The 18487-nt window shown below is 45.8% G+C and overlaps 2 protein-coding genes across 2 annotated transcripts in view; one reads left to right on the top strand and one right to left on the bottom strand.

The window, feature by feature from the left end:
* Nucleotides 1–12198, top strand: part of LOC102489358 (beta-galactosidase-1-like protein 3) — a 30253-nt gene extending 18055 nt beyond the window's left edge. The window contains exons 10-20 of the mRNA XM_006149966.2: nt 456–537; nt 3715–3852; nt 4426–4506; nt 5181–5287; nt 6587–6727; nt 6985–7056; nt 7533–7611; nt 8014–8101; nt 8378–8489; nt 11579–11695; nt 11839–12198. Coding sequence (XP_006150028.1) covers nt 456–537; nt 3715–3852; nt 4426–4506; nt 5181–5287; nt 6587–6727; nt 6985–7056; nt 7533–7611; nt 8014–8101; nt 8378–8489; nt 11579–11695; nt 11839–11907 — 1086 coding nt within the window. The 3' untranslated portion in view covers nt 11908–12198. The remainder of the gene's footprint in view (nt 1–455; nt 538–3714; nt 3853–4425; nt 4507–5180; nt 5288–6586; nt 6728–6984; nt 7057–7532; nt 7612–8013; nt 8102–8377; nt 8490–11578; nt 11696–11838) is intronic.
* Nucleotides 12199–17548: 5350 nt separating this feature from the next.
* Nucleotides 17549–18487, bottom strand: part of LOC102470702 (beta-galactosidase-1-like protein 2) — a gene marked incomplete at its 5' end in the record, with an annotated part of 27279 nt that continues 26340 nt past the window's right edge. The window contains 2 exons of the mRNA XM_006149994.3: nt 17549–17927; nt 18033–18149. Coding sequence (XP_006150056.1) covers nt 17853–17927; nt 18033–18149 — 192 coding nt within the window. The remainder of the gene's footprint in view (nt 17928–18032; nt 18150–18487) is intronic.

The raw sequence follows: 18487 nt of genomic DNA, 5'->3' as shown, positions 1-18487 counted from the left end.
GCGGTGTGGCCATCCCCCCTAGGGGGTGATTTCTCACTTTCTGTCTCTCTGTCTCCCTCTGTCTGTCTGGCGAGCACACATGACCTATAGCAAAAAAAAAAAACTCTCAAAAAAAAAACAATGGTGGCCAAGTCTTTGTGTACTAAAACTGATTCTTTCAGTGCCAGCCTTGGGAGCAGGCTGAAATTACTGATGGTGCTTTCCAGGGAGGCCTATAAAGCCAGGAGGCAACTGGAGACCACAGATGTTTAGGAGGAGTGAAGAAATCCAAGCTCAGGGTGATGGTGAAGTGCGAAGGGTGGGAGTGGTGAGGAATTTTGGATCAAAAATGGGAAGCTCTTAATTGGAAAAAGGCAGAAAACACAATTCCCTCTAGTTCTCACTTGTATTAATTTGTTCTGATTTCTCTTTTTTGTTTCATGTCAGACTTAGTATTTGATTTGGTTTGTTTCTAGAATAAACCCATACTGGTTATGGAATTCTGGGTTGGCTGGTACGACAGTTGGGGAGGGATCCACCATGTTGGATTTACAAAGGGTAAGTGTTTGAGTCCTATGGCCCTGAGTCATGGCTATCGCGCAGTTCTCTGTTACAAATACTCAACCCATTACGTATATCTGCCTAGGCTCTGAGAATTCACTGGTTAATAAATATTGCATCATTTCTATTCCCAGTGAGCTTAAAATTTGACTGGAATTGACAGATCTTTAAGAAGTAAAACAATCAGGGCCATCAGCTGGTATAATGATTAAGGCTCTGGACTCCCACATAGCCAATGTTGGTTTGAGTCCCAGACCTGGTAGCTTGAAACTCATGCCAAGTGCACGTGTATGGGTGCCCAAAATCCCAAGAGAAGAATGGAGGAGAAGGGATTGCAGTGTGGCCGTCACCCCTGGGGGGTGATTTCTCATTTTCTCTCTCTCCATCTCTCTCTGTCCGGTAAGTGCCTGCACCCTATAGCAAAAATCTCTTTTAGAAAGAAAGAAGAAGTCAAACAATTAATATATAGTTCTACATGTGGCAGTTATTTCAAAGCAAAAAAATAGGATGCAGTGATAGAAAGGGTAGGACACAGATCTGCACAGATAAGGTCACATGGCCACAGAAGGGCCTCTGGAAATGTACAGTGTAGGAGAGTTCCCCTTTACCACAATCCCACAGACACTTACCATTTTTAATAAGTTTTAATCTTTGCCATTCTGGGTTTTGTGGTTTTAATCTGCATCTCCTTTGTGATGAGGGAGGTTGAGCATTTACTCATATGCTTTTTGACTGTTCTTATATCTTCCTAAGAGAGTTTTTTGTTCATCTCCTTTTCCAATCTTTTAATCGGGTTAGTCATTTTTAGGAGGTAAGCCACTTGAATTCCCTATATATTCTGGTTATAAGTCCCTTATCTGAGACATAGTTCACAAAAATATTCCCCCATTCTGAAGGTTGTTGATTCACACTAATTACTATGTCCTTTGCTGTGCAGAAACTTCTTAATCTGATATAATCCCACTTGTCTATTTTGGGGATTGTTGCCTGTGCTTGGTGGGGGTGGGGTATCTTATTTAAGAAGTCTTTGCCTACCTCAATGTCTCCCAGAGTTTTCTGAGTGTTTTCCATCAATAGTTTTATAGTTCGAGGTCTTAGATTCAGATCTTTGATTCATTTTGAGTTGATTTTTGTTAATGGTAAAAGATGGGGATCCAGGTTTATCTTTCTGCAGATGGATATCCAGTTTTTCCAGAAACATGTGCTAAAGAGGTTTTCCTTTTCCCACAGGATTGACTGGTATCTGTTGTCAAAAATCAATCGGCTGTATGTTTTGGGGTTTATTTCTGGGGTCTCTATTCTACTTCATGGGTCCACCTGTCTGTTTTTGTGCCAATACCATGCTGTTATGATTATCACAGCTTTATAGTATATTTTGGGGTCAGGGAATGAGATGCCACTCACTCCACTCTTCTGGCACAGGTTGCTTTGACAATACGAGGTCTTTTATGATTGTAGACAAATTCTATGATTGTCTTTTCTGGACCTGTGAGGAATGTCTCTGGTAATTTGATTGGAATTGCATTAAATACGTAGATTAATTTGGGTAGAATTGCCATTTTGATTATATTGATTCTTCCAATCCAGGGACATGGGGTTTCCTTCCAGTTGGTTTTTTTTTTTTTTGTCTTTTTTAATCTCTTTTTAAAATTTTCATCATTTTCCTTGTAAAGGTCTTTGACTTCCTTGGTTAGGTTTATTCCTAGGCATCTTATACATTTTGTGGCTATGATAAAGGAATTCCTTTCTTCAGTTCTACTTCAGTCAGCTTGTTGTTTGTATATAAAAATGCTATAGAGTTTTGGATGTTGACCCTTCCACTTCATTGTATTCCTATAGAGTTTTGGATGTTGACCCTTCCACTTTATTGTGTTTGTATATAAAAATGCTTTTTTTGTGGATACCTTTGGGTCTTCTAATTATACCATCATGTCATCTGCAAATAAAGGTATTTTCAACTCTTCTTCCCCTATTTGGATGCTTTTTATGTTATTCTCCTTTCTGATTGCATTGGTGAGGACTTCCAGTACTATATTGAAAAGGAGTGGAGAAAGTGAGCAGCCTTGCCGTATACCAGTTTTTAGTGGAAAAGCTTTTGTTTTTTCCCCATTCAGTATAATGTTTGCTATAGGTGTTTTATATACAGCTTTTATTGTATTGAGAAATGACCCTTCTATTCCAATTTTGCTAAAAGTCTTAATCATAAAAGGATGTTATATTTTGTCGAATGCTTTCTCGGCATCAATTGAAATGATCACGTGGTTTTTATCTTTTTTTCTGTTAATCTAACAAATCAATTTCCTAATCCCTTGTGTGTCAGGCAGTATCCACGTTTCTTGCATATATTTTCCCATCAATTAATTTTCTTATCGATCCCGTGATGTAGGGACTAATACATCCATTTAACAGGGGAGGGGCTTCGGCTGTCCAAGGTCATACAAATGGCAGATAGTACAGTGAGACTCGAATCCCACATCTAACTGCCTTTTAACCTTCCCGCTTCCTCTCATGGTCAGTGAAAAGGCAACGGTGCCTGTTCAAACCTGGTGGCAGCGGAAGGTTTCTGTGGCTAAGACTGAGAAGAGCATATTACGGGCTGGCAGATGGCATGGGGGTTAAGGCACTGGACTCCCATGTGGTTGATTGTGGTTTGAGTCCTGGACCTGGTGGCTTTCTTTCTCACTTTTCCTATCTCTCTCCCTCTGTCTCTCTCTGGTCAAATGAAAATAAATAAATGAATAAAGTTAAATAAAATAATTCTTTTTTTTTAAAGAAGAGCATATTGTAGATTATTACAGTGTTTCTAAGCCAGGGTTTCCTGAGATATTACCCTAGAAGGCAGTAAGGAGGACACATTAATTATTTGACATTTTCAAAAAAATTTTAAGATAGATATTTAACTAACATAAGAATTTGTAACCTATTGTTTATATGTAGTTTGGAGTCAAATTGGGTAAATACTCAAAGGAAAGGAAGTTTGAAAAGCTTGGTGCTGAGAAGACATGATCTCCTTCAGTAATCCTGGCCAATTCCTCCTGCATCCTGGTTCAGACCTTAGAAGCTGCATGGCCAAACAATTGATTGTGGGGTGGGGTTGGACATGGTAAGATCTCACGACTTCTAAGCGCTCTAAATGTCTCATTTATTCCATGTTCTCTTCTTTCTTCTCTACAGAAATCGAAACTACTGTGGCTGAATTCATCAAAAACGAGATTTCCTTCAATATATATATGTTCCATGGTGGAACCAACTTTGGCTTCATGAATGGAGCTTCCATTTTTCACAAACACTTGTTTGTCGTCACTAGCTACGGCAAGTGTTTGCTGGTGCGGTCACCTCCAGCACGAGAGGTCTGGAGAGTCACAGAGATGGACCCAAGAGCATTGTGGGGCATCATTGGTTTCTTGGTCTATGAACTGTCCTGACCATTAAGCATTCTCTTACCCAGTTCCTTTTCTTCTGAGATGTTCTTAATATTGTGGTGGGTTGTTACTGTACTAGACGGGGAGGCCTGGGACTTAGAACCCTGGTTTACGCATCTCATCTGCCACCTCTTGACTTCCACCTTCTAAGAGAAACAAGGTACAAATGGTGACTGCTGTCAGGCACGGAGAGGCACAGCAGATCAGTCTAGATTGAGAGGAGAAACAAAGGACCCATTAGGAGAAAAAAATGAAAAGAGGAGCCCAGTGTCACAGCAGCCTCGGGTCCCGGGAGAGAGTACAATAATGTTCCATGTTACCATTATATGCCCAAACCCAAGGCTGGGATAGAACATTCCAGAGGCCAGGAGGTGTGTCTTTCTTCTGTCTCATTCTTGGAAGTGCTGTAGAGGCTCGTGGTGGAGGGCTGCACGGCCCCTGATGGGCCCTGGGTTTCTTGCAGACTATGACGGGTTGCTGACAGAGGCTGGAGACTACACAGAAAAATATTTCAGTCTTCGAAAACTGATTGGCTCTATCTCAGGTACTCGGCAACCCCTGAATCCACACGATTGTTCTCATGTGATGTCGGAATGGAAGAAGGAGGAAAGGAAAAGATTTCTCATATGGGTAGCAGTTTAATGACTTCCTTGAGAACAAGGGCAACCTTAGGTTTAAATCTTGGGTTTATCACTTGAAAGTCGTCGTGTGGTGTATAAGCATTTCTAAGACCTTTTAGTGTCAGTTTCTTCACTAAACATGAGAAAAATGACACTGATCTCCTATGAAAATCGTGAAGACTAAGTAAGTTATTCTTTGTAAGACTCTCGATACCGTATATATCATGGTAACCCCTAACATCATCCCATTTAATTTTATTTGTTACATGAAGTTTTATTAACCATTAAATAAGGGCTAGGAAGGAGGGGAGCACCAGTCTTGCTAAAAGAGGAGACAGTCCTTGCTCTCTAAGAACCCTCCATCCATGTGGTCAGTGTGCCCCTCAGAGGGCTCCGTGTCTATCAGCCATGTGTGGAACCACCATGGCTCCCATGCATTCTTGCCTATTTAGCATCGCTTTTGGTAAGACCATGCCCTAGGACAGGGCCCACCTCTCTTGCTGGCTCTGGGATATAAGAGGTCGAGCATAGGAATGAGGAGGCTTAGAAAGCTTGGGCATTTCAGCCCTTCTCACACTGCGACCACTTGTCATTGCAGCAGGTCCCCTGCCCAGCTTGCCCAACCTTATTCCGAAGACCATGTATCCCTCCGTGAGACCATCACTCTACCTGCGACTGTGGGACACCCTACAGTACTTAGACAAAGTGCGTACCTCCTGGGCACTGGGACAGGGAATCCCTTCCTGGCCTATTTTGAAGAAAAGGCAGAAATTGTTTGAGAACTCTAACTTTGGATTCATGTCAGTTTCACTTCCATTCACTTCACTTTCATTGCATTTCACTTCAGTTTCCACTATTTTATTTTTTTATTTTAGGGAGATTATTTGTTATAGGGCACATGTGCTTGCTGGAGAGAGAGAAAAACAGAAAGCAAGACATCACCCTCCAGGGGCATGGCCACACCACAATCCCTTCTCCTCCATTTTCCTCTTAGGATTTTGGGCTCACTCGCCTGGTGTGAGATTTAAGCTGCCAGGTCTGGGACTCGAACTGTAGTCAACTATGTGTGGGTGCCCACATGGCTGACTGTGGTTTGAGTTCTGGGCATGGTTGCAGTCAACTATGTGGGAGTCCAGTGACATAACCATTACGTCATCTGCTCATCCCCATTTTCACTATTTTAGATACCAAATAGTGACCATCAAGTGGCAGATGTTAGTAAGTGTTTGCTTACTGTCTAATACATTGTCGACTTCAGTTATTTCAGTGTTTTCATTGCCAGAGGGCATATGCACTCACCAGGGAAAGTCAGAGACACACACACAGAGAGAGAGAGAGAGAGGGAGAAGGCACCCCCCGGTGGTCATGCCACAGTCCCTTCTCCATTTCTCTATCTTTTTGGGATTTGGGGCATCTATGCACATGTGCCTGACATGCTTTTTAAGCCACTGGGGCCAGGAATCAAACTACAGTTGTCCATGTAGGAATCAGGTCCCTCAACCAGTTGCTTACGGAGTCAGCCTATTTTATTTTAATTTTAAAAAGCTTTTTCTTTCATGAGAATGAGAATCGGACACAGAGAGAAAGACAAGCATCCTCAAACATGGTCAAACCAGGATTCCCCCAGCCTTCCCATGCAGCCAGAATCACGGGCCTCTGGCAAGTACAGGTTGGTCAGAGAACTGAACCCGTGATGTTACAGATGACTCTGGTTTGCCTTGAGTAGCACATTACCGTTGTACCACCACACTGGCCACCAGTCATTTCAGAATATAATTTATTTACTCCGTTTATCAATTTTGATGATTACATCAATTGCTCCCAGCCCGAGTTTCCTGGCCAGCATCTTGCTAAAGCACAGAGCGTTATCACCTGGCATATGTGCTCTCTCCCTTCAAAGAAGTCCTGGGGATCCTAGCGTACAGCCACATGACAAGGGCCTCGGGAAGAGGAGCCTGACTTCTTGTCACTTTGGGTTCTGTTCCGGCCCTGTCTCACTCACAGCCCGTGCAATCAAATACACCCCTTACCATGGAGAATCTTCCTATAAACAACGGAAGTGGACAGGCCTTTGGATTCGTTCTTTATGAGACTCCCATCTGCTCCAAAGGCAGCCTCCATGCTCACGCTTACGACATGGCACAGGTACGGTCAGTGTGCTGCCCGGGCGGGTAAGCAAGATGTCCGACCTAACTCCGCTGTTGGGGAGGGATTAGTCACGGCCCCACTTGATTACACGGTACTTCGCTGCTGGGTGGGAGGCCCCAGGACTATAATGTCAGATTACACGGGCTTATTTTCGGCTTTATCACAACTTCACGAGTGTCAGGGGCTTCTGGTCAGCGTCTGGCCACCCGTCTTCAGGTGGGCCTCTCAGTCTGATGCCAGCTGTTATTTTGCAGGTGTTTTTGAATGAGACGATGATCGGAATTCTGAATGAGGATTTCCAGAACGTGTACATTTCTAAAGTCGAGGTATGTCGTTCAAGAACGGCCCGGTCATTCCCACACTTCAGGCTCAAATGCAAATGTCACCTGGTCCTGAGCTAGAATCCGCCTCTCTCCACCACTGCCCTTCAGCATCGCTTCCCACTTAGGGCTGCAGCAAGAGGTGGGTAGGGTGTGAGTGTCATGGCCTCTCCCAGCCCCGGCCCATCAGCATCTCATGATACTTCATCACTGGAATTTCCATGTTCAGCCCTGAGTCGGTCATCAGCCCCTGTTGGGGTTCTGGTCTCTGCCTTTGCTCACAGAACCAGCAGAGCCGGAAGGGCAGGCTGAGTATGAAGTGGGAACACAGGAGCCCCTAGAGAGGGGGAGGACTGCTGGGCTCCGGAGCCTCCTGTTCCCCCATTTGCTCGTCTTCCCATCTGGACCTCAGGGAACAGAATAAGTTCTAGAGAAAGAGCCGTCTTTGGCCACGGGGTCTCCATGAACTGGTCTGTCCCCAGAACTGTCAACTTCTGAGGATCCTGGTGGAGAATCAAGGACGCGTCAACTTCTCGTGGAAAATGCAAGATGAGAGGAAAGGTGGGCTCTGGACCTGCAAGGGTGGGTGACACTCTATTTCAGTCACTTGGAACTAAAGGTTGGGATTGGAATGGAAAACCGAGCCCCTGAGCAGTGGACACCTTGGTCTCAGGACCAAAGATGTAAACTCCATCTCTCTGACTGGTCCTGCCTTCCTCAGCTCTCCGGGGCCTGGCGGAGAGGTTATGGGGGGCCTCACACGTGCTAAGTTCCATCCAGTGTCCTCCTGGGAACTGCAGGAGGCTCTGGTCCAAAAACGTACCACGAGAAACCCCCAGCCATCACAGGCCAGACAAGTGTGTGTTCTTGGCTGAGGATTCTCACGAGGCAGATACACATCGATTCTTTACCCCAGCAGTTTCCCACCCTCACTCAGACTCCTCTTCCTTCTCCTGTCTGCAGGGTTTCTTGGGCCTATTTTCTTCAATAATGTTTCCCTAGAGGGCTTCACTATCTATTCCCTGGAGATGAAAATGAGCTTCTTCAACAGGTATGCTCCTGCCTGCCCTAGTGGAGACTCAGAGCTTTCAGACTCTCTGCTTTTCAGAAGAGCTAAGATCCAGAGACCTGGAATGATTTACCAAGGTTATCAGGTGCTTTGGAATCAGGACTGAGCATTAGGCCAGGTCTTCCGACTCCGATTTTAATACTTTGGTCTAATACATCTCACTGAAACAGAAGCCCAGGCCCTGGGAGGGAATCTAAGTCCTTGTGGAGACTAGCTGGGAAAAGGCGTTCCCCTCTCATGGCTTGGCCCTTCTTCCAGACTCCGCTCTGCCCCCTGGAGGCCTGCCCCAGAGAGCTACTGGGGCCCTGCCTTCTACCAGGGTACCCTGAAGGCTGGCGCTTTTCCCAAGGACACCTTCCTGAGCCTCGAGGTAAGCGAGCACCCCGCTTCACCTGCATCGTTCCAAACACCCATTTTTCTTTCAGTCCTGTACAAAGCCATGGTGTTCCTGGCGGGAATACTTTTTCACCCCCTCTTTCTTGCTTCTAACTAAGCCCTCCAACACATCTCTATCTTCTTACTTTGTCAGGGTTTAGAAAATAACACTCTGGGCCAGCCGGTAGTGGTGTTCTGGTTCAAGCAACTGGATCCTACATGCTGACTGTGCAGTTTGAGTCACGCTTGCAGGGTGACCACTCTCCATAGCAGGAGGTTCTCTCTTTCTCTCTTTCTCTCTTTCTCTCTTTCTCAAATGCATGCACCTTCTGGAAAATTAAATAAATAAATAACACACCAAAACACAATTGAAACATCAAACAATAACAAGCTGTAGAGAGTGAACAGTGAGTGTTAAGCGGCCTGCTCTGGGACTTGAACTGTCATCCAGTACGTGGGAGTCTAGCAAGGTAACCATACGCCATCTGCTGGTCCCAACATTCAATCCTTTTTTTATACTAATAGGATTATAACATAAATTATATTCTGTGACTTGCTTTCCTGGGGGAAAAGGTTGGATTTTTGTATCTTTTTGTGTATAAACACAGGGAAATACCATAAATGCACAAAATCTGGATGTACAGACGAAAAAAAAAAATGGTCACAGCGAATGCCACGTAATTATCAATGAGGTTACAAGAATATGTCATTGACACCCTTCCAATTACTGCCCCCTTTGTTCCCAAAGGTAACGGCTGTGTGGACCTCGTACCGCTATTTCTGAGTTTCCTATCTGGACATCATGCGTCTGCCTTTAAATGATTTCTATCTTTACTGATTTTGTTTCATTTGACTACCAGTTATTGAAAGGTTGTATGAAAATTTTCCACTTCACTTGTGAATCTCTTTCTCATTATTCTATCAATTTTGTTCATATATTTTGAATCCATACACCAATCATGCAACTTTTTTTAAAGATCTTTACTTTCTTGATGACTTTCTTACCTATAGCATATAACTGCTTTATTTAAAAATCAGGTGGCAGGACCAGCAGGTAGCATAATGGCTATGTCGCTGAACTCCCATGTAGTTGACTGCAGTTTGAGTCCCGGAGCCGGTGGCTTAAACTCATGCTGGCATGTATGAGTGTGTGCCCAAGGTCCATTTTCTGTCTCTCTGTCTCTCTCTGTCTTTCTGACAAGCGCACACGCCCTGTAGTAAAAACTTCTCCAAAAAAAATTTTTTAAAATACAAAATAAAATAAAAATCAGGTGGCATAGTGGCTAAGGCTCTGAACTTCCACATAGCCGACTGCTATTCAGTCCCTGAACTCAGCTACTTGACTATCATGCTGGGCGTGTGTGCATGTGTGCCCAAAATCCCAAAAGGAGAATGAAGGAGAAGGGATTGTGGTGTGGCCATGCCCCCGGAGGGGGGACAGTGACTTCTTACTTTCTCTCTCTCTCACTGACTCTCTCTGGCAAGTGCACATGCCCTGTGGCAAAAAAAAAAAACCTAAAAAATAATAATCTAGCCTAGCAATCTTTGTCTTTTAGGGTACAAGGAGACCTCAGAAAGTTCATAGAAACTGGGCTTAAATTATGGGTTCATTTCGGTGCGGAAAACTTTGAAATCCATGCATAGTTTTTTCACAATATACATTTTACATGAATTTTTGGAAGACCTTGCATCTTTCCAATTACATATGGTCCACCATTTTGCTATCTCCCTCTCATATCCTCATGTCTTCCATATTTCCTATTCCTTTTTCCCTCTGAGTTTAATTTTAGAAAATTTCTTCTTGCTTATTTTTCAGTCAACTCTATCTCTGTCTTGTCTGCTATTCAAAACACCCACTCGATTTTAATTTCAGCTATTATAATTTTCACATCTAGAATTTCTATCGTAGAGTTGAAGTTACAGTATTTTTATGGTTTTCACTTCTCTGTCGAAATTCTCAGTTTTATCTTTTATCTTCTTGAACATATGAATTTATTAAGCATATTTTTTTGAAAATAATTATTTAATTTTATTCATTCATTCATTTATTTTCCTTTGACCAGAGAAAGACAGACATACAGAGAGAAGGAAAGTGAGAAAGCAAGCTACCAGGTCTGAGACTTGAACCGTGGTCGGCCATGTGGGAGAGTTCAGCACCTTAACCACCATGCCACCTGCTAGCCCCAAGCATAGTTACTTTAAAGCCTGTGACTTCCAAACCTATTATTGGGATCATCTGTGCTTCCGCCTCTATTCTCTATTGTTTTTCCTGGTTTTTCTCTTACACTGCCCCCTTCCCCACCTGCTTGAGTATTTTTGATTGATTGCCAGACATTATCCATACAAATAGCATATAAATAATCCTCCACTTAAGGTGATGTGACCTTCATCCAGAGAGACTGACATCCACCTCGGGAGATGTCTGGGGACACTAGCAAGCACCTGACTGCAATGACAAGGAGCAGTGGTTTGAAGGACAGTTTCCATCCAATAACTGGCCTATTTCTGAGTCTCTCTTCTCCTAGGGCACAACCCATCAAAGTCCTAGCCCAAAATGCAGTTTATTTAATAAGGCTCCTTGGGATCCATGTCTCCATAAACTTGTGAGGCTATGAAGACTCTGCTCAGCTTCCCAGTCACTCCCCCCGAAAAACCAGATGCCTCTAGTGGGGAAACTGCCTGAAGGCTTCCTTGTCTCTTCCACATCGTGGTCCTGTGACGTGGAATTGCTGTGTCATGGCCACCGTCCAGTTGTGCAGGCCGATGTGTTAAACATGTGTCTTTCATGACTGCCGTCAGCAGTAGCACTCATCTCTACAACCCAGTACTTATCCCTGGACGCAGATGACCTGCTTTTTAAACGATCTAATAACCTATGACAAAGGAGGGGACAGCATAGCAGCACCGCTGTTAAAGGGCTGGCCCCATTCGTGCTTTTCCTCTTTCATTCCTAGAGCAGAAGGCCAGGATCAGGTCCCGTTCTAAACTCACTTCCATTTCAGAGGGCTCTCACTTCCCAGTGCCCGAGAGCTTACCTTGCCAGTGTGAACCTGTTGCTAAGTCTCAAGCCCCCATCCTTTCCAGAACTGGACTTACGGATTCGTGTTCATCAATGGGCGTAACCTCGGGCGATACTGGAACATTGGGCCCCAGAAAACACTCTACCTGCCTGCTACCTGGCTGAAGCCAGGAGACAATGAGGTGAGTCACCCTGACCCCTGCATTGAGGTATGTGTGGGGGGCCACATCCGCCTTCATCTTCAGATGCAGGTTCATCATTCTTCATTCTCATTCCACATGGAATAGTCTTAACCTTTCTGCTGACTGCTTCTCTTTTCTTCCAGATCATTCTGTTTGAGAGGAAGAGGAAGGGTACAGACATCCAATCTAGAGATACACCCCTGCTATTTTAACATGTCGTTTGGATTATTGGAAGTCATCTGTAAATCATTTTTAAGGAAGAAGATAAATGTTAGGACTATCAGAGTATTGCCTGCAATACCAAAATGTAGAAATAATCTAAGATAAATCAACAGAGAAATTAAGTAGCTTGTATTGTATCAACTCAATTCCTATATTTCAGCTTCAAAATAACTTCAAAATCTTTTATAAGTGAATTATCTAGTCAAACAATCCTTAGCACATTCTTATTCTTTAATCAAATATGCCTTTAGACAGATGTAAATAAAATGAAGCAAATTTTACTCCTGCCACGTCATGCTCCATTGGAGGGAAGAGAAGTGTCTCTAGCTTAGGAGAGAAAAAAGATACCACTGTCCCCAGGCCAGGGAGAAGAGTGCATATGCTGACTCACGGTGTATGTGCGTGTGTGTGTGTGTGTGTGTGTGTGAGAGAGAGAGAGAGAGAGAACAGGGGAGAGCAGAGGGCGATGCACAGTGACTTCAGGCATTCCCCTGCATCTTTGTATCTCCAAAGTGACCTGAAGGGTCACATCCAACCAGAGGAGGAAGCACGGTCAGGCTGTTTGGGTCACACATGTGCATAGCACAGCCTGGCACGGAGTCTTCTGTGCCTGGTACCACTTGGCTCCCTGGGTACAGCCAACTCTTGCTGCTCTATGGCACCACCAAAAATAAGTCTTTAAAAAAAAAAGTTTATTTACTTACTTTCTTCATAAATGAGAGTGACAGCGATACAGCTCCTTTGACAGGTCTCGATGCCGTCATTCACCACCCCCAGGCCCAGCCAGCCCAGATCATGAGCGCACGTGTGCCCCACGTACTCGGCAATCCCTGGATGGGAGCTGGTGTCCTTCCCACGTGGGTCTACCTTGCAGAGCGTGGAGTTACACCGCTGTGCCACTAGCCAGCACCACCCCCGCCATCATATTTTTATAAACGAAACATAGTGCCTGCTACGTTAAATATAGTGATAGAGCCTAGGGGCTTTACGTACTTTAGCAAATAGCCTGATGTCCAGGGGGAGGAAGGCGTGCCCTGTCTGGATGAGAGGCAGGGAGTCAGATGGCCTTCTCTTACACTAACCTAATGGCTGTCACACTGACAGAGTTCTGCCATGCCCTAGAGGTCCTCCACACAAACGCAAACTCTGGTGGTCTAGGCTCAAACGTATGAATTTTATGGAAACTGCAGGGTTAAAAAGGCAAGCCCTCGGTGTCTCTACACTCATGTCTGCTGGGCCTCCCCGCTTGGAGGCCCACCGACCTTCCCAGTGCAAAGTCACCCAAACTGCACTGGTCACAGCACGTTCCCATCCCATTCTCAGGCCAGCAGGTGGCATGGTGGTTAAGGCACTGGCTTCCACGTGGCTGACCGCGGTTCAAGACCCAGATCCAGCGGCTTGAAACTCATACCGGGCACATGTGTGTGCATGCCCCAAATCCCAGGAGAAAGCAGGAGAAGGGACTGTGGCATGGTCATCCATCCTGGGGGTGATTTCTCATTTTCCCTCTCACTGTCTCTTTCTGTCTCGCTCCTTTCTGGTGAGTACATGCGCCCTATGGCAAAAACTATTTTTAAAAAACAAAGCAGAACTAACACGCATAGTGATCATGATTATATAATGGATATAGACAAACATCTCACCTAGAGCCACGCAATGTGCCCGCTGTACAGATGAGAGGACCGAGGTTCAAGGAGGTGTGTGCATACTCACCTCTGATTAACGCCCCCTCGTCTGCTGAAGTGCCTCTGCTCCGCACCTAGGCGGCCTTTCCCTTTTCAGGAGTAAATGCAACAGCTGTGCGGGAAATATACTGTTACATTCGGAGTAGAAAGCTCATAGTGTGGAGTTCATTACCAGCAAAACTGCCTCTCAAGAAAAACAAACAACACACACACACAATATAGAACGCTCGATCAAATGCCCAGAGTTTCCCATCGAAAGAGCCACACTCAAGGAAGCGCTGAGGCAGCCTCTCCATTCCACAGGAGAATTAAACCCCAAAGGAGTATTTCCACAGTTGGTTTACTGTTTCAGGCTGAATGATATTAAAGAAGTTCACTCATGATACAGCATGGATGCCTTGGGCCTCTCAGGACCCCAGCTGAGAAGGGGCCTTCAGAAACACGGCTGCAGCGGAAGGATGATCCCAGGCGGGAGACCTGAGGCTCAGGGAAGAAGGCGATGAGAGCGACGGATCTGTGTGAGAGCAGCGTGCACAGGAGGAACTCAGTAAGAGGACACGTGTCTAAGGTGAGGGAAAATCAGTGCAAGACTGGGCCAAAATGTCACAGCAGCTGAAGGGATGTGACGGCCAAGCAGGCGCCTGCACTGAGGTTTCTATAAGTGTTGGTGACTTTAGCCTGGCCGAGTGCGCTTGTGCATAAGCCTAGTTTAAGTGTTACAAAGAGCTTTGAGCTTTGAAAAACTTCAGAAGCTAAGTAGGATGAGAAAAAGCCAGAGAATCAGACGATAACCAATGAAAGAAGAAAGTAGATAAAGAAATAGAAAAATAAGCTCACGTAGAAATACATACTAACAGAAACAATAGAAATAAATACATATATCCACAACCACAGTACATTTTATAAATGGACTAAATCCTTCAATTAAATGGTTAACAAAATGTCGTAAGGTGGGTTTTTTTGTTTGGTTTTGGTTTTGGTTTTGGGGTTTTTTTTGCCGTAGGGTGCATGGGCTTGCTGGAGACAGACAGTGAGAGGAAAAGTGAGAAATCGTCCCCCAGAGGGGGTGGCCACACCTCAGTCCTTTCTCCTCCATTCTCCTCTGGTGGTTTTAGGCACACACACACACACACACACACACACACACACACACACACGGTGATTTTTGAGCCACTGGTTCTGGGACTCGACCCACAGTCAGCCAGGTGGGAGTCCAGTGCCTTCACTACCACGCCCTCTGCTGGCCCATTCTGCCACTGCGAGAGGATCGGAGAGTTCGGAAGACACCAAGAAGAGTGACTCAAGGGTGACACCTTGTGGAGTGACCCCAAACACACTTTAACTGAACATGCCGTCCAAATTCTGCTCCCTTTCTAAGGGGCTTTTCACGGATGGGGAACTGCATGTCTAAGCCAGCTTTCCTTCGAGGGGCAGTTCCCCCTTGGGAGCTGGTTTACACGTGATGTTGTGGAGCCTCATTTTGTAAACAGGAAAGTGGGCCCATACCACTTGAAATGACCTCAAACTGCAACAGCAAAAAGGGGGGTCTTTTGAAATTCCTAAATGAGTGTATTTGCATGCACAATTGGAAAAAGCTGGTGTGGAATGAGGCAAATCGAGTGGGAATACAGTGCTGTGAATTCGGAGGCCTCGTCTACTGTTTCTCTGACAGCTCTTCCCTTGCCCTCTCTGGCACCGATCTTTCCCCTTTGGTCTGAACTTCCATGTCCTAAGGTGCCGTCTCCTCCACCTCCACTCCCACCAGAGGAAACCCAACAAACTGCAGGACTGTGGCCTACGCACCCCCTCATTTGGCTCTCATGTTAGGGTAAAACCCGTAGTGAGGAAGGGAGGACTGGCCTTGGTATTGAATAGGGACTCCATGGGCCAAAACTGAATTCCAAAGTGTTTTCCGGACCCATCTAAGGACCCATGGGTATTGCTGGGGAATTTGACTTGAATATCTGAGCCTATGAGCCTGGATATTCCAACCCCTATCAGTTAGTCCACTTGCTATGATTAGAAAAAAGAGCCATGGAGTGGCTGCAAAGGGCCTACATGCATTTTTTAATGAGGACATTTGAATTAGGCCCGCCCAGAGATGCAGAGATGCAGAAATGTCAAAAAAGATAAAAAAATTGTTTATTGCCTTTTTAATAAAAGCCTTCTTTACTAAAGACCAATTGAAAAGCTTAAGTGATCAATTGATAAGAAAATTAAAATTTACCAACTTTTTCTCTGAGTTGCTATCCCACCCCACAAGGAAAGGAAAGCTAGACAAAGAATTTATGAAAGTTAGGCTGTCAGGTCAGGAAAGTGTCAAAAAAGCTTACTTTGCCCTATTGATTGTTTGGTTTCACTCTGAAGTCAGTAATCTAGTTAAGAAACAAGCTCAGAGTTCCAGCAGATGGCATGGTGATTAAGGCACTAGACTCCCACCTGGCCAACCATAGTTCACGTCCCGGCCCTGGAAGCTTGTTTTTTCAGTTTCTCTCTCTCTGTGTCTTTCCCTGGTGAGCACACATGCTCTATAGCAAATAAAATAATAGTAATAAAATAATAATATTAAATAAATTTTAAAAAAAAGAAAAAGGAATAAGATCAATTGAAAAAATTACCTATCAACTAGGTTGGTCTCTGACGTATGACCTGACATTTTAGTCAACCATTTTGAAATTCTTTAGACTTAGACTCAGAAAGCATTTTTCATTTGTAAGGGTGTCTCCTTTTCTGCACTGAGAAGAGAAATTAAGTCACTAAAAACTTACAATAGTGAAGACACTTTTCTTTTTTTAAGGTCTTTGCCATAGGCGCATGCACGCATCAGAAACAGACAGGGAGAGGGAAAGTGAGAAATCACCCCCTAGGGGGCTGGCCATGCCCCATCCTCTCCTCCTCCATCCTCCTCCTGAGATTTTGGGCATGCACACACAAGTATCCAGCATAAATTTCATGCCACCAGGTTTGGGACTTGAACCACGGTTGGCCATGTAGGAGTCTAGCGCCTTAACCACCACGCTGCCTGCCGGTCCAGTGAAGACACTTTTTTTTAAGAGGTTTTTGTCTTAGGGCACATGTGCTTACTGGCGAGAGACAGAGACAGTGAGAGGAGGAGCGAGAAATGGCCTCCTAGGGTGGATGGCCGCGTTGCAATCTCTTCTCCATTCTCTTCCCAGGATCTTGTACATGCACACATGTCCCTGGTGAGATTTTCAAGCCACTGGGTCTAGGACTGAAACCATAGTTGGCCATGTGGGAATCCAGCGACATAATCACTATGGCATCTGCTGGCCCTATGAAAACACCTTTAAGTATCTATTATAACCCTCGGCTTTGACCACATTGTCTTTGCTAGGCTTCCCACCTGGGTTTCCCTTTGTTTCAGCTGACAGTGAACATTAGTACATCGTCGACTTTGTCTCATGGAAGATTCAAATCTCAGAAGAGCAAGGCTTTCCCAGAGTGTGCGTGGCACGGGGAGACCCTGGGCAAGTGAAGGAAATGCAATGTCGCTTCTGGCGTTGACTTTCAGATTTTATTTGATTTCTTGGAAAGAGACACTTGCTTCGGGTTGATATTTGCGAAGTCGCGTCCAGGGAGCACCGTCTCAGGTTGATACTGTCCAGGCCCGCACGGCTCTCATTGTAGCGATATGACAGAGCGGGCATTAGGAGCCCAACTTACTGACACATCACAAACAGGGCCCCTCACTGAAGCCGGAAGAGTGGAGTACTGGTGGAGTCGGAGGTGGGTCACTGACCCGAAGCAGGGGTTAGAATAGAGGGAGGAACCAGGTGAGCTCCAGTGACCTGGGTCTCGGGACCAGTGGGTTACTCACAGCCGCACCACTGAATGGACTCTGCTCACTGCACTTCCTGCTGTGGGCCAGCCACTGACACTCAGTATCCTGGAAAGGAACGTCTGATTGGCTGAACGCGGGTCACACGCCACCCCAGGGAGGGTGGATGTGGAAGGCGGGGAGGTAGGGCAGCGCGATTACTAGGTCACAAAGGGAGGGTGGGGCACCCCCCAAAGGATGTCTAGGCCCCACTAGCAATGAAAGGGGTAGGGGAGTCTGTATTCACAACCAGTAGCCCCCAGCTGACATGAAGACCGTGTGACTGGCCCACGTGTCCCCTGCCCACAGCAGCCCAGGAAAGGCACTGGAGAGAGTGCTGTGCTGTCACCGACACAGCAGCCCGAGGAGCACAGGAGGAAGCGCAGCACGTTCAGGAGGGTGTGGCGATGGGTTAGGCCCTACCTAGCTGGGGCTGTTTTGTGAACTGGATCTCCAGGCCAGGTGCTACTTCCTCAAACACGATGATCTGCCGGGTGGAAGGGGGAGGCCGTGAGACTCAAAGTCTGCCTCTGAGGCTAGGCAGAGTCCTAGGGAGTGGATGGGAAGAAGAGGGGTGCCGTGGGTGGCTCACCTCGTTTATTCCAGAGTGAAGCCAGGGTGCCGGAAGGTACAGGGTTTCCTGAGGACCTAAATTCCAGTAGCGTCCTAGGTTATGTCCATTGATGAATATGACTCCTTTTGTCCAGCCCTGGAAAAGATGCAAAGAGAGGGTCCCAGGTCTAATGCAGATGAAAGGACAGAGTGAGAAACACGCACGCATGCACGTGCACGCACACACACACGCACACACACACGCACCTCCTACACTATAGACACACCGAATCAGACACAGCAGACAGGACAGGTCACCGGCCAACGTCCCAGACGGGAGGTGACGGCAGAGGTGTGTGCTGCACTCGTGGCCTGGCTGGGCTCAGCATCCACGCCTGGAAGGAGGGCTCCGGTCTCTGACTCACCTCCCGTGTCTGCCCCAAGCCGGCAGAGGGGACTCCACCGGCCATCAGCTGTTCAACCAGACATGCCAGG

This window comes from Tupaia chinensis, unplaced genomic scaffold (assembly GCF_000334495.1).
Source record: "Tupaia chinensis unplaced genomic scaffold, TupChi_1.0 Scaffold000274_1, whole genome shotgun sequence".
In the NCBI taxonomy this organism is placed as follows: Eukaryota; Metazoa; Chordata; class Mammalia; order Scandentia; family Tupaiidae; genus Tupaia; species Tupaia belangeri.
This window is presented reverse-complemented; position numbering and strand designations above follow the sequence as displayed.